Genomic DNA, 25,077 nt, shown 5'->3' with positions numbered 1-25,077 from the left:
AAGAGGACACAAAGACAGCGCTCGTCTTTGTGTCCTCTTGCTTTGTCTGTCGTTTTGTTTCGCGCTGTTCCCTCCCACGATCCATCTACTGGTGCCGTTTACAAACTTACACGTTTCCAAACCCGGTCCTCTGGAGTCTTATGTACCCAGGGCAATTTTCAGACAAATGTGCAAACTGCGAACTTAAGGCCACCTTGGACCACATACTATTGGAATGTCCTCATGCCCCCTGGGAGGGACCAGGTATAAACACGAAAGACCAATGGGAGACCTTACTACTGAGCTCCGTCCCGGCGACTCAGCTACAATTCGTCCGACCGGCCGAAGCCGCCGCCGACAGGCAGGACCTTTCGGCCGTCGTCTAGGCGGGTAGCCCTCTGGCTAACCTCTGTCTGTTGACATTAAAAGTTTTCCTATCTTATAATCTAATGTTATAAGATAGGAAAACTTTTAATGTCAACAGACAGAGGTTAGCCAGAGGGCTACCCGCCTAGACGACGGCCGAAAGGTCCTGCCTGTCGGCGGCGGCTTCGGCCAGCCGGACGAATTGTAGCTGAGTCGCCGCGTCGGAGCTCAGCAGTAAGGTCTCCCATTGGTCTTTCATGTTTAGATGATGTCGTGCCCCAGGGCACAACGCGATTAAAACTAGCGATGAATGGGAGACCACGCTGAGAAGCTCCGACGAAAAAACTCAGCGCTTCGCCGTCCGCCTGGCGGCCGAGGCTGAAGACCTCTTCTCCTAGACGGGATGGGATGTCCTCCGGCCACGGTGCGACAGACTGCCTCCCCGGACGCCTGCGTGCGGACCCGGGGGTGGATGCCGCGCCATATTCGGCGGAAATAAATGTTCTTCCTCCTCCTCCTTTCCTATCTTATACTATCCTACCGAACCAGGGTCTCCGGAGTGCGAGACGAGCACGCTAACCACTCCACCATGTGATCTCGATGGTTCGGAATGAACAAAGGCGCGTCTAGTCAATACGCTGTGTTCGTACACTCCAAACTTCTTCCCTTCCCGTTACAGCGAGGTTCAGGTGTCCACCGAGAAATGCGAGACAGATACACTTCCTTTCCTAAAAAATCAATTTACCGACGAGCAAAGCTGGTTGGTTTAGTTGGTTTATAGTGTTTAACGTCCCAAAGCGACTAAGGCTATGAGAGACGCCATAGTGGAGGGCTCCGGAAATTACGACCACCTGGGGTTCTTTAACGTGCACTGACATCGCACAGTACACGGGCCTCGAATTTCTCCTGCAAAGAAATTCGAGGCCCGTGTACTGTGCGATGTCAGTGCACGTTAAAGAACCCCAGGTGGTCGTACAGCCGAACGGGCGATGGCGTTTCATGCACTCCCTAGCAGCGTTGCAAGACGCTGTCGCGTTCGACTCAGAGGCGAAGCTTAACATCTTTACCAAACATCAGTGACACAAGCAGCAACACCACGCTTAAGGCTTTCGCCTCAGTGCACTTTAGGTCAGCAAAGTGCCCCCCCCTGAATTTATTTTGAAATGCATCACGACACTGATGCAATGAATATACATTGGCGCTAATACACAAGCGATCCTTGGGAGATATGGTCACCATCGTCGGTAACATCACCAGCAACGTAGCGAACGCTCCTTGATCGAATCGAGAGCTCCTAATAAAGAACGCTAGTAATCACAGGCGCGCGTCTCAGAATTTAAGGTACCGTGCCCAAGGATTCTCGGGGTTGTAATGGGAGTCTGCTACTTCGGGCGCTTATTTCGCAATATAATGTTATGCCCTGAAGCCGCCTAGTAAAAGGTTAATTAGAGCTCCGCGGTGGCTCAGTGACTATGGTGCTCGTGTGGTGGCTCGAAAGACATGGGTTCGATCCCGGCCGCGGCGGTTGTATTGCGATTGAGGCGAAATTGTAGTCCTGTGTGCTGTGATGTCCAAGCATGTTAAAGAACCCCAGGTGGTCGAAATTTCCTGAGCCCTTGGCTATGGCATCTCTCATAGCCTGAGTCGCTTTGGGACGTTAAACCTCATAAACCAAACCAAAGCAAGCGAAAAGGTTAATTAGGAAATTTGCAAATAAAGTCGCCCATGCCATATGTTTCGAAAAGCCGCATTGTCGTATCTTTCCCTCATTTTTGAAGCGAAAAGCTCCACTAGGCTCGTCAACAGCGGGTCTGGCGTGCGCCGTGATCAATTTTAGCATGCGCGAAACCGAGCGACGTCAAGCGGAGGGCGGGTGGCCGCTGCTGCCGTAGCCGTCGTCGCCGCCGCGCGGTGACTCCGTCGTCTGAGCGTCGCCGCTTCTCGTCGCCACCGTTTTACCCTTCGACGCTGCCGCGCGGTCGCCGCTGCTGTTCCAAGAGGAGAAGGTTCTTTCGCAAGGCGTTTCGAGAACGCGCAAGCGGCGGCGGCGGCCATAGAAGAGGCGACGGAAGAGGTAATTACTGCTCCACTTCCTCTCCTCAAAAAGCATTGCGTTCAAAGGGCAAGGCATCGCTTCGAACGGGCGGTGGCGTTCCTCCCTTCCAGTATGGTGCGGTTCGGGTGTCCACCAAGGTGACAGAGAATTGGTAAATTGGTTTTTGAGGAAAGCAAATGGCGCAGTATCTATCTCACGTATCTCGGCGGACACCTGAACCGCGCCGTAAGGGAAGGGAGGAAGGTAGGAGTGAAAGAAGAAAGAGAGAAAGAGGTGCCATAGTGGAGGTCTCCGAAATATTCAATTTTAAGGCCGAAGCCTTAAATATCTCATCGTTGTAAGCAGAAGTTGTCGACAGAAATGTCATGCTTTTAAATTGGTCGAAATGGTCGTGACGTCACAGTGCGCGAATTTCAAACGGGGCCAATTGTACTTTGGCTAGTAATCATGCAACCAATTAAAGGGATGGTATAGTGATGCTTTAAGTAAGTGGGACTGAGTATAGCTAATTATCTAATTAACCAATTAACCTAATTACCCTTTCTAGTCAGACCAGATAAATAAATAAAACCGGTTAGGAAGTTGGTCGAGTTGGGGAATCGAACCAGGGTCTCCCGAGTGCGATGATGATGATGATGAAAAGCCTTTATTTAATAAAAGAGGTGAGACTCTCTTAAAGAGCCCCGCAATGGGTGTAGTCCCTATTCCGGGACCCCATTGGTCGAAGCCGCCAGCTTAGCCATCTTGACCGAAGCCTTTTGGGCCTGAAGGTCCGAGCAGCCAAGCAGGGCCGCCTCCCATTCCTCTCTGGTAGGGTTGGGGTGGGGGGAGAGAGCTGAGTTGCGCTGGCAAGCCCAAACCATGTGGTAGGTGTCAGCCACCTCGCCAAAGTGTTTGCACCTGCGAGTGAACGCGGGATCGAAGTGTTTTAATGCTGCCGGGCACAGCATTGTATTAGTGAATAGTCTAAGTAGAACGCGTTCGTTTGCTTTCCCCAATCCCTTTGCAGGGGCTGGGTACACACGGTGCCTATCCTTATAATAAGATGTTATGTCTTTGAACGAGAGTAAAGAGCCACCTTCAGGTTTCAGGTGCTCAGGAGCCAATGGGAACGCCCGGTGAATGAGTGCTCGGGCCGCCGCGTCTGCAGCTTCGTTTCCTGCTAGGCCCTGATGGCCTGGAGTCCAAACTATGCAGCGGGGAGTAGGATCGGTGTCTCGGCTGCAGTTCCTTATATTCGTTCAGCTAGTGGAGTTATCTAGCCAGCCTCATAATTTTTACACGCCGAACGCGAGTCTGTTATGATGTATTTTGATTTGGCATCAGAAGCAGCTAGGGCGATAGCAACCTCTTCAGCTTGTGTTGTGCCTGGGGCTCGAAAGGTTGGTTGGTTTGGTTTATTGGGGTTTAACGTCCCAAAGCGACTGAGGCTATGAGAGACGCCGTAGTGAAGGGCTCCGGAAATTTCGACCACCTGGGGTTCTTTAACGTGCACTGACATCGCACAGCACACGGGCCTATAGAATTTCGCCTTCAAGAAATTCAGCCGCCGCGGCCAGGATTGAACCCGCGTCTTTCGGGTCAGAAGCCGAGCGCCGTAACCACTGAGCCACCGCGGCGGGGAGAGCCCATCCAGCTGTATTTCTTGATGTATGACCGCGGCCGTGTACCACCCCCCGTGGGTCGGCCCGGCTACATCTACGTAGTAGACACCTTGCTTGTTGCCATAGTGGCGCGCTAAGGCTTCCGCCCTAGCCTGGCGACGACCACTATGGTCTTCCTTATCCATCTTAGTGGGGAGGGGTCGAACTCTGACGGCGCGTCTCCAGAGTTTGGGCACTCGGACCCGCTCCTGAATGTGGAAATCGTATTGAATGTGAAGCCGTGCTAGCAATTCCCGGCCCGACTTCGTTTGGGCTAGCCTCGTGTATTGATTTGTGAGATGGGCTTCCTTGAGCTCCTGAAAGGTGTTCACCACTCCCAATGCAAGAAGTCTCGCATTGGAGGCGGAGACAGGAAGGTCAAGTGCCCTCTTCATCATTTTACGGAGTATTACCTCAACTTTGTCTTCATCGTGCTTCCGCAGTTGTAGATAAGGGACCGAATAGAGGATTCGGCTGATTAGAAAAGCATGGCCAGCCGAACTGCATCCCTGCTTCGCAAACCCCCTCTCTTATTGGAGACGCGACGGACCATACGGCCCACCTGGTCTCCAATTTTGCGGAGCTTGTGCAATGTTGTGTCTACTCTTCTTTGGTTATGGATGAAGAGTCCGAGTATTCGAATTTATTCGGCCTCATGTATGGGGCCACTTGTTAAGGAGAGATGTATTTTGGTATTGTCCTTAGGTGATGCCCTAAGGTGTACAAATTCAGATTTGCTGGGTGCGCATTGGAGACCACAGTGCCCTGCGTAGCGATCCACTACGTGAGCGGCTGTTTGCAGGCATGCCTCCATGCGCCCTAAGTTTCCCTCTGTGGCCCAGATCGTGATATCATCGGCATAGAGCGCATGCCGTATGCCTTCAATACGCTGCAACTGGTCCGGGAGATGGAGCATCGCCAAATTAAAGAGTAGGGGGGATAGCACCGCGCCTTGTGGTGTCCCCCGCTTACCCATTTGATACGGACCATATTCTGCCTCTTGGCTTTTGATTAATGCTGCTCGATGCGTGAAAAAGTCTTTGATATAGTTGAAAGTGTTGCGGCCACAGTGGGTCTCATTGAGGTGTGTCAGTATGACGCTGTGTTTGATATTGTCGAAGGCTCCTTTCAAGTCCAAGGCAAGGACGACCTTGTCATTATGTGCATGTTCAACTGGTTGTATTATGTCTGTGTTGAGTTGGAGGACTTATGTGGCTAAGTTATGGACTTATGTGGGCGAAAGCCGAACATAGTGTCTGGAAACGTATTTCGTTGTTCCAGGTATTCGGAGAGCCTATCCCGCACCATTGTCTCCATTAGCTTGCCCACACACGAGGTGAGCGAGATAGGCCTCAAGTTGTCTGTGTTGATTTCCTTTCCCGCCTCGGGATGAAGGTTACGGGAGCTGTTTTCCAGTCAAAAGGGAGCGGGGTTTCGCCCTTCCATATAGTGTTGATGTATTCCAGAAGGGCCTCATACGCCTGGTCAGGGAGATTGGCCAGAAGCTTGACTGTGACCTTGTCCCGTCCAGGCGCAGTGCCCCTTCTCATTTTAGCCAGGGCTGCTTTGAGGTGAAAGAGTTGGAACGGTTCGTCTAACTTAGGATTATCTTTGCCTGCGTAAAGATACTCCTGACCACAAGGGTCCTGTTTGCAGCAGAGATACTTGTCCCTGAGTGTGTCTGCGAGTTGTGTTGTGTTGCCCTTGAAATTATGAAGTGCTCGTTGTAAGTGGCGCTGTGTTTCGCCCGGGTCTGCGCGGGGTCTATAAGGCTGCGGAAAAGCCTCCAAGTGTTCTTCCCGGACATCTGCCTGGCAGCCGTGCTACAGCGATCTATCCAGTTGGCGTCAGCAAGTTTTGAGGCATTCTGAGTTGCTTTGTGAGTGAGATCTAGGATGCGCTTCTTGAGTGTTCTGTTATGTTTCTGAGACGAGCACGCTGACTCCGCCATGCCACCTTTTCGCTCACTCCCATCTTCCTCACTTCCTTTACGGCGAGGTTCTGGTGACCACCAAGATATGTGAGACAAATATATTTCTTTTCCTCAAAAACCATTTACTGACGAACATGGCAGAGAGCTGAACGGGCGATGGCGTTCTGTGGACTCCCTGGCAGCGTTGCAAGACGCTGTCGCATTCAATTCTTGGAGGCGAAGCTTAACATCTTAACCGCGCATTAGTGACACAAGCAGCAAAACCGCGCTTAAGCGCTTAAGGCTTCCGCCTCACCGCACTTTAGGTCAGCAAAGTGCCCCCCAGAATTTTGAATTGTTACAGAGGAATGAGGGAAAAGTATCCTCCCCCACAAAACCTTTTAAATCAACAAGAAGCAGTATACTGGCGGCAACTGCAAACGGGAACCTTTGGGAACGTACATGTACTAAGAAAAATGTACCCGGATCAATAGAGGGACATATGACCATGGTTAGGGGCCAAACCCACCCCATATCATAACACGTGGCAATGAAAAAGAAACGAGGATTTCCATAGAATACAAAATCCTAGTGCGGAACAGTGGGAGAAATTGCTCTCCAGCGGCAACCCGATTCTCCAGGGAGAACTGGTCATCCATGCCCAGCGAGCAGCCAAGCTCAGCGGTGCTCTGGAATAGGGGCGCCGACCTCTGTCGACCGTAATAACTTGTAAAATAGAGCAAATAAAGTTTATCCTATCCTATCCAACGAAATAATTTAGACCACCTGGGGATCTCTAACGTGCACTGACATCGCACAGCACACGGGCGCCTCTTGCGTTTCGTCTCCATCGAAATGCGGCCGCCGCGGTCGGGTTAGAATCCGGGGACTCCGGCTCGGTCGACCACCTTACCACCGAGCCACCGCAGCCGGTGCATGCATTTCTTTGAAAATGAATTTGGAGGGCGCTTAAGCTTCACCTTTAAGAGTGGAATGTGACAGCATCTTGCAGCGCGAGGGAATTACCAGTACCTTGCCGTTAGCAATTTGGTTTTTTGTGGAAAAGAAATGACGCAGTAACAGGCTCACTTGTTTTGGTGGACACCCGAGCCGCGCTTGACCAGCCGCCCCTGATAATAGGTCGCCGGTTCCGCCTATTTTAGGTCACCGGTTCGAATATTTGCCGCCAGTAGGGCTCTGACTTAACTAGTAGGTTTATGCTGCACGAAACGCTGAATCGTATGACACACCCGGAGCATTCTGCTGCAAACGGTCGACGAGATACGATTTTTTCCGGCATGTGGTGCTCGCAACTATGCTATGAGGCCAGCAGCTTTTCGACCGATCGAGCTGTGTACACTGTCGTGTAACATTAGCTGCGGTTGAACTACTGCTGAAGCTGCTGGAGGCTGCTTCACCTTTATTCCGCTGAAAGATTGGAGCAACAGCTAAACTATCCTCTTGTTAAACGCGGCACATCGTTATTGTTGTTACTGAGCCGCCGTGGTGGCTCAGTGGTAAAGGTGCTCGACTGCTGACCCGAAAGACGCGGGTTCATCCCGGCCGCGGCGGTTGATTTCCTGTGGAGGCGAAATTCTAGAGGCCCGTGTACTGTGCGATGTCAGTGCACGTTAAAGAACCCCAGGCGACTGAGGCTATGAGGGACGCCGCAGTGAAGGGCTCCGGAAATTTCGGCCACCTGGGGTTCTCTAACGTCCACTGTTATCACAATGTACACGGGCCTCTAGAATTTCGCCTCTATCGAAAATTCCACCGCCGCGGCCGTGTTCGTACCGGCTAAGGGGAAGATAAGGTATACGTCTGGAGGCTATAAGGTGCCTGATGATAACTGTCAACGAAGGAGTGGTATAAAAGGATACTTAGAGGAAGGCAAAGAATACAGAGTACACAGCGCCTGCTGGCAATTACTCAACATGTGGCACCTGACATTCTAATGCGTCGCCACGTATATGTTTTCCGCAGGACAAATTTTTCGCACCGATAAGAGGAGTAATATTCTAAATATATACAAATACACTGAGGCTGTCGCAAATCAATCACAATCGATCATTTCATGAAGCAGTCAAAAGCGCTGCCAATGCTGTACCCGCTGAAGCAATGGCAGTGTACAGAGCGGGCAAGGAAATAAAAGCGTATTTTCGTGGTGAAAGTATGTTCACAGCGTTTATTACACGTGGAGCTAAGCTATTAATAAAAACATCTAATGGACCAGCGAAGCCGCAGAGAGGAGACGCACTGGGTTTCTCCGGGGGGCAGGTGGTCTGTACCAGGCGTTTTCACGTCTAGTTGGCGCGGCGCAAAATTACGTGGACGTGTCCGGGACCCTGCGATGAAAGAGTTAAAGGATAACATGGGCTAATTTTTCCACTCAGGACAACACATGAATGGGCATAAAAAATTGCTTGGGCTTAGCTTTCGTTAAGCCTAGGTAATTGCGAAAGCAAGTGGTGTACCTTGTAGCATCTTCGATATCCATAGCCTCCATCAGGCTAAACGGTAGCACAACACAAGAATCTCGACTCGCGTCCGAAGTCTTCCATAGCTGTACCGAAGAACCGGCGAGCAGCCGCTACTTTACAGCCGATAGCGCCTGCTTGTTTGTGGATGACGGCATACCACACGCTGCAACACACATCAATCACGGCAGCAAGGCCTGCAAGCTCTTGCAACTTGTATGACATCAATCGCTTGCCTCCGTTCGCAGGCGGTCGACCGGCTGCGAAGTTTTAGCTGCGGCGCGCTGAAGAGCCGATTTATTGCCCCATCTCTCCCTCTAGTATGACGTTAGTAGTCACATGACCGACCGCCAACTGTCGTTCGGCCGCGAAGTCTAGCTGCGGCGTGCTGAAGAGGTGACTTGGCACCCCATCTCTCGGTCTGGTATGACGTCTGTAGTCACATGACCAACCACCGACGGTGAAGGGTAGGCTGCGGTACCGCAAAGAGGCGATACCTGGCGTAGTATTGCTTTCGCAATAAAAGATGGAGCATTCACGCAAAACGAAGTAAGGGACGCGTATTACCACTGGGTTATTTGGTGCATTGCATCTAACTGTACGGGGCGTCCATTAATACCAGAAGCCCTTTCCCCGTCCAGCTGACAGCGTTCCGACATTGCGTCGTTGGTGTGGAAAAAAACGACACCCGCGTTCACTATGCCCAGCACGGAAACAGGTATGCAAGGGCTGCCATAAGAAGGGCCACTACGCGTCTGTCTGCATGTAACGCCGGGCTGACATCATTGAAGCATCAGAAACCGACCGCGAACAAGAATTTCTCGGAGCCGTCTCGTCCTTCGATACGGCGACATAGGAGACAACCATCCTCGTGCAAGGCAAGCCTGTGAAATTCAAGGTCGCCACCGGCGCCGACCAGTCTGTTCCCACATACGACTTTCAGCATGCACTGACATCAGCCTCCGTTATTGTGGGCTCCTCGCCAGCTCTACGGTCTTGATCAGAGACCTCTCGCAGCCTCGGGCTTAGCGTGTCTTCAACTCGCCTACCGTGGACGTGAAACGCTCCATGATGTCTAAGTGCTGGAAGATGTCCACACACCCTTACTCGGCAAGCACGTCATCAAAGACTTCCATGTGCTAAGAGCGTACGTTGTTCGGCTAGTCGGTTAATCATGGTGAATACAAGGGGGGTACTGCGCACAAAAAGACAAGGACAAGAAGATAACACAACGCTTGCGCGAGTCTGCGCTTGTTGTGTTATCTTCTTGTCCTTGTCTTTTTGTGCGCAGTACCCCCCTTGTATTCACCATGTGCTAACCTTCGTCAGTGCCACCGCAAAGAAGGTGTGGCCAAGAGACGAGTTTCCTTCGTTGTTTCAAGGCCTCGGCAAGGTACTAAAAAAAGACCACATTCGCCTCTGCCGAGGTGAAAAAGCATTTGCCCTGAGCTGCCCTCCCCGCATACAAATTGCACTCTGCAATAAAAAAAGGGCTTAACTGCAGCGAATGGAAAATATTGGCATCATTACACCTGCTGATGAGCCGACTGAGTGATGTGCACCTATGGTGGTAGTCCAAAAACCAAACGGTGATGCTAGAATCTGCGTGCATTCCACTGAACTCAATCGTTAGGTCCTGAGAGAGTGACATCCGATTCCGTCCCTCGAGCATACGCTCGGGCTCCTTCACGGGGCCAAGTTGTTTTCGAAGCCCGATGCCAATTCAGGGTTGTGGCAAACACCCCTCAGTGAAGACAGCAGGAAGCTTATTGCCTTCATCAAGCCATTCTGGACGTTTTTATTCAACAGGCTTCCATTTGGCGTCGCGTCCGCTGCCGAGCAATTCCAGAAGCAGATTTCAAATATTCTGGCAGGTGTCAACAGATATGTGTGTCATATGGGCGACATGATTATCTAGGGCTCAGACGAGACAGAGCACAACGAGACCGTTCGCACCATTCTTCAACGCGAAACTGAGGCAGGTGTCACGCTAAACGAGAACAAGTTCCTCTTTGACCTCGACCAGCTCACATTCCTAGGTCACAAGCTTGACCAGCACGGAATGAAACCCGTCTAAAAGAGGTAGAAGCCATCTTTTAAATGTCCAGCCCCACTAATAGAAGCGATTTTAAAAGCTGCTCGGAGGGCTACTTATCCTTCCCGGTTTGTAGCCAACCTTGCGGACCTGCTCCAGCCGCTTACTTGTTTGCTGTCAAAAAAAAGATGCCCAGGCTTAGCTTGGTTAAGCCAAGAATGCGTTGCATATAGCGCGGTCTTTTTGCGCGAGGTATTGCTTGGCGGCACTCGATTTTCTCAGCAGCTTTTCCTCCGTGACGTATGGATGGATGGATGGATGGATAGGAGCGCCCCCTTTGAAACGGGGCGGTGGCAACCGCCACCATGCTCAGCCGTCCTTTTTTATGGGAAGCATACTACTTTAGCTACCACTTCAGCCCTTCACCGTGGTTATGCGCCTCCAAATCACGTGATACATGACGTCACACCACGTGACACGATGACGTCACGACAGTAGAAAAACGGGGCCCACCTCGCGCCGTAGCTGTGGTTGTGCCCCTCCAAATCACGTGATACATGACGTCACACCACGTGACACGATGACGTCACGACAGTGGAGAAACAGGGGCCCACCTCGCGCCGTCGCTGTGGTTGTGCGCCTCCAAATCACGTGATACATGACGTCACACCACGTGACACGATGACGTGACGACAGTGGAGAAACGGGGGCCCACCTCGCGCCGTCGCTGTGGTTGTGCGCCTCCAAATTACGCGACACGATGATGCTTCGCATTCTCCAGGCTTAACCAAGTTAAGCCGCAGCCATTTTTTGCTTTTCTTCCTTTTTCTTTTCTATTCTTGTATTCTGTTTTTTCTTTTTTTTTTCCACGTGGTTTGGTGACGTCACGTCACGTGGTTTGGTGGCTACCCGGCCGCGCCCAAAGGCTGAACTGAGTGATTGCAATATGCGACGCATAAAAGCAGGAATTCGTTTGGGACATAACTGAACACAAAGCGTTTGACAAAAGGTAGCAGCTACTTTAACCTCACCCAGTGCTAGGGGTCTACGATCCTGGTAAGGAGACGGTTAGTGCAGACGCTTCTTCCTTTGGACTGGGGGCAGTGATTCGACAGAAACAGACCAGTGCAAGTTTTCGGTCATCGCTTATGCTCCCAGATAGCCTCTGATACGAAGAAACGCTATACGCAAAAAAAATTCAGGGGGGCGTTTTGTTGACCTAAAGTGCGGTGAGGCGACAGCTTTAAGCGCGGTGTTAGTGCTTGCGTCACTGATGTGTGGTTAAGATATTAAGCGTCGCCGCTGAGTGTGGAACGCGCAGCGTCTTGCAACGCTGCTAGGGAGTCCCTGTACAGAACACCATCACCAGTTCAGCTCTACGCCTTGATCGTCGGTGAATTGGTTTTTTTGAGGAAAGGAAATGTATCTGTCTCGTATATCTCGATGGAAACCTTAACCTCGCCATACGGGAAGGGAGGAAGCTGGGAGTGAGCGAAGACACGGTATTCACTAGGCGCGTTTGTTCATTTCAAACCATACAGCTGGCATGGCGGAGTAGTTAGCGTGCTCGTCTCGCACTCCGGTGTCCCTGCTAGGATTCGCCGAGTCGACCAATTTCCTACACGGTTTTATTTATGTATTTACTCATGTATTAAGGCGGAAGCCTTTAATGCCTCATCGTTGTAAGCAGGAGTTGTCGACAGAACTGTCACGCTTTTCAATTGGTCGAAATGATCGTGACCTCTCAGTGCGCGAATTTCAAACGCGGCTGATTCTACTATGCCTAGTAACCATACAACCAATTAAAGGGATGGTATAGTGATGCTCCAGGTAGGTGAGACTGAGTTTAGTTAGTTGCTTAATTAACCAATTTTTCTAATTAATCTTTCTAGCCATACCAAAAATTGAATAAAATCGAGTAGGAAATTTGTCTAGTTGGGGAATCGAACCAGGTTCTCTGGAGTGCGAGCCGAGCATGCTAACTACTCCGCCATGTCAGCTCGATGGTTTGGAATGAACAAAGGCGCGTCTAGTGAATACGGTGTCTTTGTTCACTCCCATCTTCCTCCCTTCCCTTACGGTGAGGTTCAGGTGTGCACCGAGATGTGCGAGACAGATACATTTCCTTTCCTCAAAACCAATTTACCGAGGAGCAAAGCGTAGAACCGAACGGGCGATGGCTTCTCGTGGATGTGGTGGTGGTGAAAAACTTTAATCAAAGAGAGGTTGAGGGTTAAAAAAATAATAACCCTGCTGCATGGTCGGTATCCTTAGTCCGGGACACCGCATGACAGGGCCCCGTCTCGCGCCCGCTTGACCAGAGCCCTTTGGGACTCCAGTGTGGAGCAGTTGAGGAGGGCAGTCTCCCATGCCTCTCGGGTGGGGGTGGGGGAGGGAGGAAGGTGAGGATTCTGAGTACATGCCCACACCATGTGAAAGATATCGCAGATCTCTCCACAGTGCGGGCAGCGCCCATCTGTGTTCGGATCGAAGTGTTTTGCTATTGCAGGACAGAGAAGGGTTCCTGTCTGCAGGCGCCGCAGAGTTCGCTCCTCCGCCTTACTCAGTCCCTTGGCAGGTGCCGGGTAGAGACGGTGGCTGTCGCAATAATAAATTAGGATTTCGCGGAACCGCAGAAGCAGTTTATGAGCTTTTGAGCCATGAGAGCTGGGATGAGGAGCCCGGTGTGTGAGCGCTCGGGCGGCCGCATCAGCGGCCTCATTGCCTCGTAGACTCTGGTGGCCAGGAGCCCAGTGGACTCTCTGGCAGCGTTGCAAGACGCTCTCGCTTCGCACTCTTAGAGGCGAAGCTTAACACCTTAATCACACATCAGTGACAAAAGCAGCAAAACCGCTTACACATCCAACACGACTGCACTCCAGAGGAGGCGGAGCGTATTCCAGTACTATGGCGCCATATGCTATGGGTCTCCCCGCTCCCCCGTAACATGGACACCGACATGCATGAAAACAGACGACAAGCGCGGGCTCGGGCTCTTGAGAGACAACACGGCTCCCGACCTGGTGTATACTATGTAGACAGTAGCAGGGCCATCGCCCACGGGATTTTACTCGGCCGCTGTCGTTCACCAGGAAATGCACGTTGATGGACTCTCCTTTCGAGCCCCGAATTCAATGCGGGCCGAGGAAGTAGCAATAGCGCTTGCTGCCGCCCACGCCAATTCGAGAATAATCATCACGGACTCCCGAAAAGCATGTGAACATTACTTGGCAGGGGAGATCTCCCCCTTCGCTGCTTGTATTCTACGACGGACTGCCACTGATCCAACACCCAAACGAATCATTTGGGCTCCTGGCCACCAGGGCTTACGAGGTATTGAGGCCGCTGACGCGGCTGCCCGAGCGCTTACTCACCGGGCTCCTCATCCCAGCTCTTCTGGCTCGGAGACTAACCAGCCGCTGCTGCGATTCAGGGAAATATTAACACATTATAGCGACTACCACCGCCTTTTACCGGCCCCTGCAAAAGGGCTGAGTAGGACGGAGGAGCGAACTTTAAGGCGCCTGCAGACAGGTACTCTACTCTGTCCTGCAATCATAAAACATAACGATCCTAACATGGATGGGCGATGGCCGCACTGTGGGGAGACTTGTGATTCTTCCACATGGTGTGGGCATGTACTCAAAATCCCCACCTTCCCCCTTCCCCTACCCCTTCCAGAGAGGCATGGGAGACTGCCCTCCTCAACTGCTCCTCACTCGAGTCCCAAAGGGCTCTGGTGAAACGGGCGAGAGACGGGGCCTCGTCATGCGGTGTCCCGGACTAGGGACGCCGACCATGTAGCGGGGCCACTCGGTGTCTCCCAAACTCTTTTTCACAAAATAAAAGTTTTCACCACCACACCGCGCTTCAGGATTCCGCCTCAGCGCACTTCAGGTCGACCAAAGCGCCCCGTGAATTTTTTTTTTACTTAAAGCATCACTATACCATCCCTTTAATTGGTTGCATGGTTACTAGCCAAAGTACAATTGGCCCCGCTTGAAATTCGCGCGCTGCAAGGTCATGAACATTTCGACCAATTGAAAAGCGTGGCATTTCTGTCGACAGCTCCTGCTTACAGCGATGAGGCATTAAAGGCTTCCGGCTTAAAAAGCCTTGATGACCTTGCATCGCGGCTAGAAAACTTAAAATGCGAATGATGAGGCACCAGTACGAAGTGGTATATATACCTGGGAAAGAACTCATCGCGGCTGACACGCTTTCCAGAGCGCCTTTGCAGGAGACTGGCGACATAGAGCTCGGAAGCGATATCGAGGCTTTTTTTTTTTCGCTGCGTGTGGACAACCCTTCACATCAAGCAGCACTGCCTTTCGTGACTGAAAGAATCCCAAAAAATGCTGCGAACCCTTCTTTTTCCAGTGTCGCATTGCCACATAGAGAGATGGGACACCAAAGCGACTTGTCCGCGAAAGCACAAATTGCCCCGTTCACGTTTCTCACTCTTGTATATTTTGCGCCTCTGAAGCATCTGCACGTTACTATTCGCAGCTGCGGTATAGGAATGTGTTTAACTCAACTTACTTGTCATTGTCTCAGTCATGGTGAATTAAGGTATATGCTGGGTAAATAAGTCAAAATCGGTGGTTGTTAAGAGTTCGGTTGGCTCAGTCCAGACCGGGGTCGCTGCACGTCGGGATGTTGGGCCGGCCCGCGTATGCTGAAAGGAAGGAAGCGAAGGCAAATTAGATGTTAGGTCTGTCATCCATATCTTCACATCTTCGGCGCCATTACCAGAGATAAGTCTGCTTTTTGTCCTATAAGGACCTACACCGACGGCTCTCAAACAAACCTGCGCAGGCGATGGCCACCTGGCCCGGAGCTTCGACGTAATGTAGTTGTTTTGTTACCATGAACTTGAAAGGAGCGGCAAGACAGCAGTTCTGGTTACTGCGACATAAAGGAACTTGAATTGGCGCGATGCATGCGAGAATGCGAAACAGCTTGCTTTCACGACGTTGCTGGCTTTGATCTTTGCATGGATCCTGTATTACACAACAGTCATTCTACTGCACGTATGTGCACTGTTCGGGTGGGTGCCCGTACTCTGCTGAAGATGCCAGCTACACTTCGTGCCAAAAGGCTCTCCTCTGAAAGACGGAGTTTCGTAATGAATCGCTTCGAAGCGGTATATGCTGGTTGTGCACCGAAAGTAGTCAGTCATTAAAAAAAGGTTTCAGAAGTGTAAGTACGGGCTTTTGCGCCGTAGCAATGCCAGTGGTGATGCACATTTGAAAAGCAGTGAATGGTGTCTGGTAATCAGCAAAGATAGAGAAATCTTCTGTCAGGAAGGAGCCCGGTTTCTCTTTTCTATAAGCAGATGGCCGGGAGGAATAGCGACGTTATTTAGTGCAATTAAATAATACTGCTGTAGAGCGCAGAGGGTAAGCTAATTCTTCCCCTCAAACGTGCCAATGAGAAGCCGTGGGGCTGAGGAGTGCAATTGCCACGTTGGCCGGTGGTAAGCGCACTTGGCTACTGAGCCGGAGTGCCTGGGTTTGAGCAGGACCTCGGCAGTCGCATTTCTTTGGAGGAGAAACCGAAAAGAAGCCCGCATCGCATACTATGTTAGAGCACATTGAAGATCCACAGGGGGTAGAAATTATTGCGCAGCCCTCCACTACGGAATCTCTGTCCCCCATGTCTTCCATCCCCCCACCTTTGTCCCTTCCTTTCTGTGGTTTCCACCGAGATTTGAGGCGGTTACTCAGCGATTTGCATTGGTTTATGTTTCTGGTGCTTCAACGTCACAAAATGACTCAGGCTATGAGGAATGCCGTAGTTATGGGCTCCGAAAATTTCAACCACCTTGGGTTCTTTAACATGCGCTGACATCACATAGTCCACGGGCGTCTAGAATTATGCCTTCATCGGAATTGGACCGACGCGGCAGGGATCGAACCCGCGTGTTTCGGGTCAGCAGCCGAGCGCCATAGCCACTGAGCCACCGCGGCGGCGATCTGCTTCGCTCAAAAGATTGGCTTTGCTCAGAAACCAATGCAATTTTTTTCAGTAAGTCAAATAGCACGCGTAACTACCTACATGGCACCTATAGCGCTTGCTGAGTAGTTACAGCGCTCGCCTACAGAGCTGTAGAACGCGGGTCTCTACAGAGCTGGTGCGCTCGCCTTTCGTTGGAGCCGAAAGGCCGCTCCCGCTCGCGGTCTCCGCGACCAGACCTCCGCAGGCGGAAGGTGGTCCTTCGCCAGGCCACAGGCTCACTAGAAAACATTCCGGCCGCTCTCTCTCCGGACGTGCTGGTGCCTCTGCCTGAGGCCCCATCACCTTCGGGGGTGGAACCTGGCCCCCAAAATTAAATAATCACGTTCACGATGGCTAGCCGACCGCAGCGGAAAGCCAACAACAATTCGGAGCAATTCGAGATCATACAGTGGAACTGCAGGGGTCTACGGAGCTGGAAGAAACGGTCACACCTCCAGCTCTACCTGCAGTCTCTCGGTACCGAACCGGCGCTCCTAGCTCTTCAGGAACCCGGCGCAGATGCTAAATTCACAGGGTATAGCTCGTTTCAAGGCGGTCCTACAACGTGCATCCTGGTGAACAAAGCGTACACCGCAGTCCCAGTAGACCTCGAACTGGAGACTGAACAGGAATATAGTATGGTCAAGGTCCTGCCGCTCAAGCGCCGCGACCCATCAATACATGTCCTTAACATTTACTGCCCCCCGCATAAGCCGCGCGTGACCTTCAATGAAATCTTCTACCGCGCGCTCAAATCGGCTGACAAGGAACCTCTAGTGATCGTTGGGGACTTCAATGCTCCAAGCCTACATTGGGGCTACCACTTTGAGAAGGCCAGAGGACGCAAGCTGGCGGAGCTCATCTCCACACTTCGTCTTACACTCCTCACGGATCCGTGTTGTCCCACACGTGTGGGCAACTCGGTTACGCGAGACACATGCCCTGACCTGACTCTCGTTACGAACACCAGAGATGCTACCTGGGAGAACCTGGGAGAGACTCTTGGTAGCGATCACTGCCTTCTCCGGGTTACTCTTCTGGCGAAGGCGGCTCGCAAAAAGTGGGGCCACACTAAATTGACCGATTGGCATAAGTTTCGAACAAAAGAGATACCTCCCGTGCTCTTTTCCGGCGGATATGCGGAGTGGGCAAAGCAATTAGACACAATACAAAGACAACATGTCACGACACTTCAGACCACTGAAGAGATCCCTGCAGTGGACAATCACCTCCTGCACTTGTGGGAGGCTCGCCGGAGTCTTACCAAACGGTGGAAGAAGCAAAAGCTGAATCGCAAACTTAAGGCTCGCATTGTCGACCTCACGGAGCAGGCTGCGGCGTATGCTGCGCAGCTCACCGATTCAAACTGGATAGAGAAGTGTAATTCGGCAGCGCGTCAGATGAGCTCGAGAGGAACATGGCGCTTCTTTCGCAGTCTCATCGACCCCGCTCAAACGAGAGGGGAGACGCAAAGACTGCTCCGGCGGGCTTTGCACGGGTACCAAGGTACGACGGCTCAACTCGCGGACACCCTGTGCGACAGATATCTCTGCCGTATAGAGGACCCAGTTGGGCCCGAGTACGAGTACGCGGGAAAGCCGAATCCCGACATTGATGCCCCTTTTGAGTTACACGACCTTAAGGCGGCTTTAGCTAAAATGCGGCGAGGTACGGCTCCGGGTCGGGATCGCATAACAGTCAATCTGTTGGCCAACCTCCCAGATTCGGCCTACCTCCACCTGCTAGGGTACATTAACCAGATTTGGGACGGGCGTCCACTCCCTCCCGAATGGAAGACCTCCTTGGTCACTTTCATCCCTAAGCCAGGCAAGCCAGTGAATACCGACAACCTGAGGCCCATCTCACTAACCTCTTGTGTGGGCAAGCTTATGGAGACGATGGTTAGGGATCGCCTCTCTCCACACATAGAGACCAAGGGCCTCTTTGCAGACACTATGTTCGGGTTCCGACCGCATATGTCTGCGCAGGACGTCCTCCTCCAGTTACACCGCTACATAATACGACCCACTGCCATGCGCCACAACGACAAGGCCATCCTTGCCCTTGATCTTAAGGGGGCCTTTGACAACGTTCGTCATAGCAGCATCTTGGCTAACTTGAGTACCATTGATTGTGGGCGCAAGGCATTCACATATGTAAGAGACTTTCTCTCGAAGCGTCAGGCCTTCCTCAAGATTGAGGATGACGAATACGGACCATACACGATGGGTACACGGGGTACACCCCAAGGGGCGGTCTTGTCGCCGCTTCTTTTCAACATTGCCATGATGCAGCTTCCCCACCAATTGGCCCGGGTGGAAGGCATTCATCACGCACTATACGCGGACGACATAACAATTTGGACTACCGAAGGGAGCCTTGGGGAAATGGAGGACCGCCTTCAGCGGGCCGCCACCATAACCGATAGCTACGCTATCGGCTGTGGTCTCCAATGTGCTCCCGCAAAATCGGAACTTCTGCACATCAGATCCGATCCTAAGGACAACACGAGTTTGCAAATCTCTCTGACGGGAGGCCCTATCAAAGAGGTCGGGGAGCTCCGCATACTAGGTCTGTTCATCCATAACAGGCTCAGCCCGGAATCCACTATTGCCAAACTCAAGCGCGTAGGCGAACAGGTCGGACGCATGATCCATCGCGTTTCTAACAAGCGCGGCGGGTTGCGAGGCAGGGACGCGCTTCGGCTCGCCCATGCCTTCGTGACCAGCAGGATCCTCTACTCCGCTCCCTACCTTCGCACTACGAAACAACAAGAAATAAGAATCGACACCATCGTTAGAAAGGCTACAAAGCGAGCACTGGGCCTCCCAGTGGCCACCTCCAATGCTAAGTTGTCGGCGTTGGGGGTGATCAACTCCTACCAGGAGTTACGAGAGGCCCACCTCGTGAACCAATATACGCGACTCTCGCAGACGGCATCCGGGCGCCGCCTGCTAGACCGCTTGCACATCCAACACGAGTGCACTCCAGAGGAGACGTGTCGGATTCCGGAGCTATGGCGTCACAAGCTCTGGGTCCCTCCACTCCCGCGCAACATGGACACACATACACACGAAGGCAGACGAGAGGCGCGCGCTCGGGCCCTCGAACACCAACACGGATCCAAACAGGGTGTATACTACGTTGACGTGGCAGGGCCGTCGCCCAATGGATTCTACACGGCCGCAGTAGTTCACCAGGATCAATGCGTTAACGGGCTCTCTTTTCGGGCTCGAAATTCAGCACAGGCTGAGGAAGTAGCCATTGCGCTTGCCGCCTCGGACTTGAATTCGAAGGTAATCGTGACAGATTCGCGTCGAGCCTGTCAACACTACCTGGCTGGCGAGATTTCACCTTTAGCCTGGAGTATATTAAAGCGCGCAGTGAGGGAATCGGACCCTTCGCCCAAACGCATAGTTTGGACTCCAGGCCATCAGGGCGTTAGAGGTAATGAGGCTGCGGACGCGGCTGCCCGAGCGCTTACCTACCGGGCACCTCACCCAGGCTCTTCCGGCTCGGAGATTGTGCAACCGCTTCTGCGGTTCAGAGAAATTCTGGACGACTATTGCGAACGCCATCGTCTTTACCCGGTCCCTGCTAAGGGCCTGAGTAAAGCTGATGAGCGAACTCTGAGGCGCTTGCAGACCAACACTCTGTTGTGTCCTGCAATAGTGCAACATTTCGACCCCAAAATTGATGGGCGCTGCCCTCACTGTGGGGAAGTTTCCGATACCTTCCACATGGTTTGGGCCTGTCAAAAGAATCCTTCCCTTCCCCCCAATCCTTCCCCTTCCCGAGAGGCATGGGAGGCAGCCCTGCTCAACTGCTCGGGGCTGGAGTCTCAAAGGGCTCTAGTCCAACGGGCGCGAGTAGCGGCCTCGTCCAGCGGGGTCCCGGACTAAGGACTCCACCTATGTAAAGGGCCATTTTTGGTCTGCAAACTCTCCTGTTGTTTATTAAAAAGTTTTCACCACCACTACCACTCCGCACAGGCAAAGTTCAATGCCCTAGCAAGCAGTTGAGATACTGCCGAAATGAAAATTGGCTTTTGAGGAAAGGAAGTTGCGCTCTATTTGTGTCACACCTCGGTGGGCAACTGAAACGCGCCGTATGCAAAGGGATAAAGGAGGCAGTGAGAAAGGCAAGTAGGTGCCGTTGTGGAGGGCAACGGAATAATTTCGACCACCTCGTGATCTTTAATGTGCACCGACATAGTGCAGCTTTAAGCGCATTTTTGCGTTTTGCCTCTATCGAAACGGGTCCGCCGCGGTCAGGTTTGAACCCGGGATCTCCGACTCAGTAGCCGAACGTGCTAACCAATCAGCCACTGGGCCGGGATGCTACCGACTGCATATCTATTTTTCAAGCCTCGGCAATCATCTTTTGTTCCACTGCAAACACCTTACTATTCACTTCTGCTGAACTGCTGCCACCAATACGACCACCGTCTTGTTCGCACTGGACCAATGATCCTTTCTGCTTGCTTTCTTAAGACACTGCTGAAGACACGCCAAAGCACTGCCCATTTTGCTGGGGTAATGTTTCGTGCGAGGCCGATGAGACCTTTCTCGTTGCGACTGAAGGAGAGCTAAAAATTTGATGAGTTATATAGATAGTTATATAGACGGAGCTCTATATCATTGCTTCGCAAGTCTATTTTCTCGTTGCTCCTCGGTTTCAGCGGCTCGTGTAGCTCGCGTCCTCTGCAGTACATCTTCGCGGCGAGCTACATTGACCGGATGATGGGACGCGGCTTCACGGCGACGCCGAAGAGGTGACACAACCCGTCCGATGGGCGCCTTATGCATAACCTTTTAAAGGAGAGACGGCCGACGTAGCAACTGTTTCACCCTTTTCTAGCCACGTGCTATCACAGTGGTGGTGCCGGCCAGTGCGCGCGGGTGCCTTTGCTTGGCGACTGATGTGGTTTGCCTGCATTCTGCGGCCTCAAGGTGAAACGCGCATCAAGACTCACCTTGGGGGACATGTAGGATTACAGCTCTTGCTCTAAAACAAAATTCAGTGGGCACTTTGGCTCTCTAAAGTGCTGCAAGGACAAAGCGTTTCCTCGCCACTGTTTGTTTTATTTACTTTTTATTTTTCGTATTTTGTTTATTTCTTGCTCCTTTTCTTAATTTTATTGATTTTTATATTCATTTTCACACCTTATTTTAATTTTGTTTTTATTTTTGTTTATTTTCTAATTTTTGTTTTTTTTTCCTTTTCTTGACTTTACTCCTTTTATTTTATTTATGAAGTCCATGCATTCACTAGATGCGCCTTTATTCATGCTGGAACCTTGAGCCTTTTAAGCAGTGACGCCTAAAGGCGGACGAATCTGCCGACGCGTCTGTCGACACGGCTGCCGACGCGTCTGTTGACACGGCTGCCCACGCGTCTGTAGACACTCCTGCCGACGCGTCTGTCGACACTCCTGTCGACGGGTCTGCTAACGACAGTATGAGGCATTAAAGGCTTTCGCCTTAAAATTGCACGGGCTTTACCCACTGCGGTGGATAGCGCGCTCGGCTACTGAGCCGGAGTTCCCGGGTTCGAAGCCCGCCTCGGCGGCCGCACTTAGTTGGCAGTGGAACGCAAAATACGCCGGTGTGCTGTGCGATGCGAGTGCACGTTAATGAAGACCGAGCGGTCGAAATTATTGTAAAGCCCTCCCTTTCTAACTTTCTCCTCTCATTCCCTCCATTATCCCTCCTCTTACCGCGCGGATCCATCGTGATTTGACAGATACTGCGGAGTTTCGCGTCTTAGACGCAAAGAATATTGTTTACAGAGCGTTTGTAATGTGCCTTATTGTTGGAGCTTTCTAAGTAACTCCTACGTACATACCTCTACATAATTTGTCGTCGGCAATGTGCCCACTGGTATCGCACAACGTGCGGACGTACTTTGTTTCAAAGAACGCGAAAAAGCTCGTACCAGTCGTATCCCCAAATAACGACACCAGCATATCTAATGCTTCTTACCTGTTCACGTTCCTCCGGCTCTGGCATCTCCTGTTCGAGGAAAGAATCCTCCGCCCTCATTGCGGCGCCGTGCTGCGGTTCCTCCCGAGGCCCGCACTGCACAGCCCTCCGCATCTTGCGCCGCTGAATCGTGTCGCAGGGATTCAGGCGCTGGAAGCCGGGACGCTGCCTCGGTCGTTCGACTCGAGTGCAACCACTGATGGCTCCGATGTGCAGAGAATTCGTTGAAGTGCTTTTCTTGGGTGTGCTCGGCACACACTCATCCATGATGGCGCTTCCGAAGTTAACCGCTGGGGCCAGTTCAGCGAACGCAATCGCGATCCAGTGTCCTGTTCTCGCACCTAAGTGGACGATCGGAGGTGGTAACTCCGAAGGCTCAGCGGCTGCTGCAAGTTTGACCGAGCCTTCGCTCCTCCGTGGCGTTCGTATCACATTGTAAAAAAAGTCCGTGACTTTACGGAGACTTACTACGTGGGAAAAAACGACGATTTGCATTTTTAGAAAACACGGAGGAGCAGACCGTACCGTAGGCGTTGCAGGGAAGAAAACTTGAACATTCTGTTAGGCAGCAAAGCTTAACACCACACAGCGGTTGATTCCTTCGGCATTGTGTTACCGCCAAACGCATTAATAACTTAATTAACGAGAACAGAAACAGAGCAAAGGTTGTCATGATTTGACGCCGCTGCTTACTTTCATGCCTGCATGATCAATAATAATTTGTTATTGGGAAGGGGGGCAATATCTGTCTCACTGTTTCGGTGGGCCCCTGAGCCGTTCCAGCTAATACGGGAACCATCACAGCAGCGTTACGTTTTTGTTTTGGTCAAACGTTAATGACATTGCTGTTAAATTCTTTTTTATAGCATATGCCAAAAGCTGCAAATGAGTGGAGAGAAGTCACTGGCGCGCTTTTTTAATATTCGCTTCGGTTCAGGGCGGCCCACAGAGCCGAAATACTCCAGGCCGTAGCACCTACTAAGACTTTTGAAAAGTGGTGTTTGGGTTAAAGCACATTCAATTAATTTTCAATTCTATTTTGCAAATGCAATATTGCCTCTGAAATCGATAATTATAACTTGAAGCATTTTTGTTAACTGACCGCCTTTTTTTGCACGGTGCCCCATTTCCAGGGGGTGCCAAGCGTTACGGTATGACAGCAGATGTGAAAATGGGCTTACGCAGCACCCTTTCTTTGCAAAATTGGTGCAGAAAAAAATTGCATGTCTGCTACACTTGCGATCACTGGGAACGAAAGGGGGGAGGCCAGGGGCATGTGCGCAGCCAAGCAAGTTGTGCTGGTGCTCATACACCCTTCATCCCACTCCCCCCTCCTCCCCCGAAATTTTAGAGATACTCGCTTTGAACTCGGTCGGTGCCTTCGGGTCACCTTTATACCCCTACGCCACTGAGTGCGCTGCTGTGGTGGCGGCTCCACTTTGCTTCTCTTTTCAACGACAATTTGCGTTCTTGTAGACGCAGTGGCGCAAGTACAGAGGGCAAAACGCATGTCTAGAACACGCTCTGAGCGTGTTTCGGGCGTAACACGCGATAACTAGCCATAAGAGTTGGTTAAAAATGGTCTGGATGTAAACATGTGCTCTTAAACTCATAGAATTTCATCGTCATTTTTGGCTTTCTTAGTCGCAGCGGCTTTGGGAGCTCCGGAACACACAGTTTGGTTGTTCTAGGCATGCGTTTTGCCCTCTGTACACTTTGACGCACGGAAGACCGATGTGTGAAAGGTAAGTGTAATTTCATTGCTCTGCATCAAACGATTTGTCGTGCCGGAGTCGTATTTCACCTTTCGCTGCGAAGACAGGTGCTGTCTCAAGCGCGCACAGCGCGGTGTTCCTGCGTAACCGACATTCCAGGTCCCAGGTATGCAAAAGCGTTGTCACTAGCCCACAAGAATCTCGCGTTCATTTAGTGCTTGCTACGGAATGCCCTAATGCGTCGCGTAGATCACCGAGCAGAGTGCAGCAGCTTCCGGAGATAGAGAAAACTTTATTTTGCAGCCGCTTCCAGCAACCTTCGAAAAACGACCCGTTTTGTTCGTAAAGCAAAAATGTTTCGTTCGCTTTAGGTCAATTATTAATACGACTAAACTTTAACAAACTGATTTAATTAACGCATTGGAAAACAAGAAAGCAGTACGCAGTGAATTGCTCACTACAACTGCTCTTTGAGGCGTTTCGCAGTGAGTAGCATGTAACTACTTGGAGGGTGTGCGTCTAGTTCCTTTCTGCTTCTCCTTGGGTAAAGTTTTTTTCACAGGGGTAGAGGCTGTTGAGAAGGGAGGAATGCGCCCATTGTGAAAAGGAACCTTTCCAACCAGAGAGCACGCCGACCGTGCCGTTCGGGAGAGGGCATGCTCCTCTCAACCTCGGCGTGAATGTCCGCGGTCTGTTTTTTTTTACTACCTTCCCCTGCATTCCAAGGTTCACCGTACCATGCGACTTCCTCTATTGTCGACTGTCGCGTTCGTTGAACAAGCCAAGCTAAGCCAAGCACTGTATATGTTTGGCTGGCGGTGGACGGTGATAGTTTTCGGGCGTTGTGGTGCACGCCGGCGTACGCCAGCCATTGCGCCACTTTGGTCGTTCCACGCGCAACCAGAGTAAC

The 25,077-nt window shown here is 51.6% G+C and overlaps 1 protein-coding gene across 1 annotated transcript; it reads right to left on the bottom strand.

Annotated features, from left to right (window-relative positions):
* Window positions 1-8,195: 8,195 nt before the first annotated feature.
* Window positions 8,196-22,890, bottom strand: LOC149334092 (uncharacterized). The gene is made up of 3 exons (XM_089556186.1): window positions 22,453-22,890; window positions 15,011-15,146; window positions 8,196-8,301 (listed from the first exon to the last, which is right to left on the bottom strand). The coding sequence occupies exons 1-2, from the start codon at window positions 22,717-22,719 to the stop codon at window positions 15,036-15,038; spliced, it is 378 nt and encodes a 125-aa protein (XP_089412312.1). The 5' UTR covers window positions 22,720-22,890; the 3' UTR covers window positions 8,196-8,301; window positions 15,011-15,035.
* Between the last annotated feature and the right edge of the window lie 2,187 nt (window positions 22,891-25,077).

This window comes from Amblyomma mixtum, chromosome 8 (genome assembly GCF_055824585.1).
Source record: "Amblyomma mixtum isolate Tamu chromosome 8, ASM5582458v1, whole genome shotgun sequence".
Lineage (NCBI taxonomy): Eukaryota > Metazoa > Arthropoda > Arachnida > Ixodida > Ixodidae > Amblyomma > Amblyomma mixtum.
This window is presented reverse-complemented; position numbering and strand designations above follow the sequence as displayed.

Excerpts from the sequence above, each read along its gene's own strand:
- LOC149334092 (XM_089556186.1), bottom strand. The coding sequence starts at position 22,719 with ATGGATGAGTGTGTGCCGAGCACACCCAAGAAAAGCACTTCAACGAAT. Across the intron at positions 15,147-22,452 it reads AGCCGGAGGAACGTGAACAG|CATACGCGGGCCGGCCCAAC; the intron begins GTAAGAAGCATT and ends CCTTCCTTTCAG.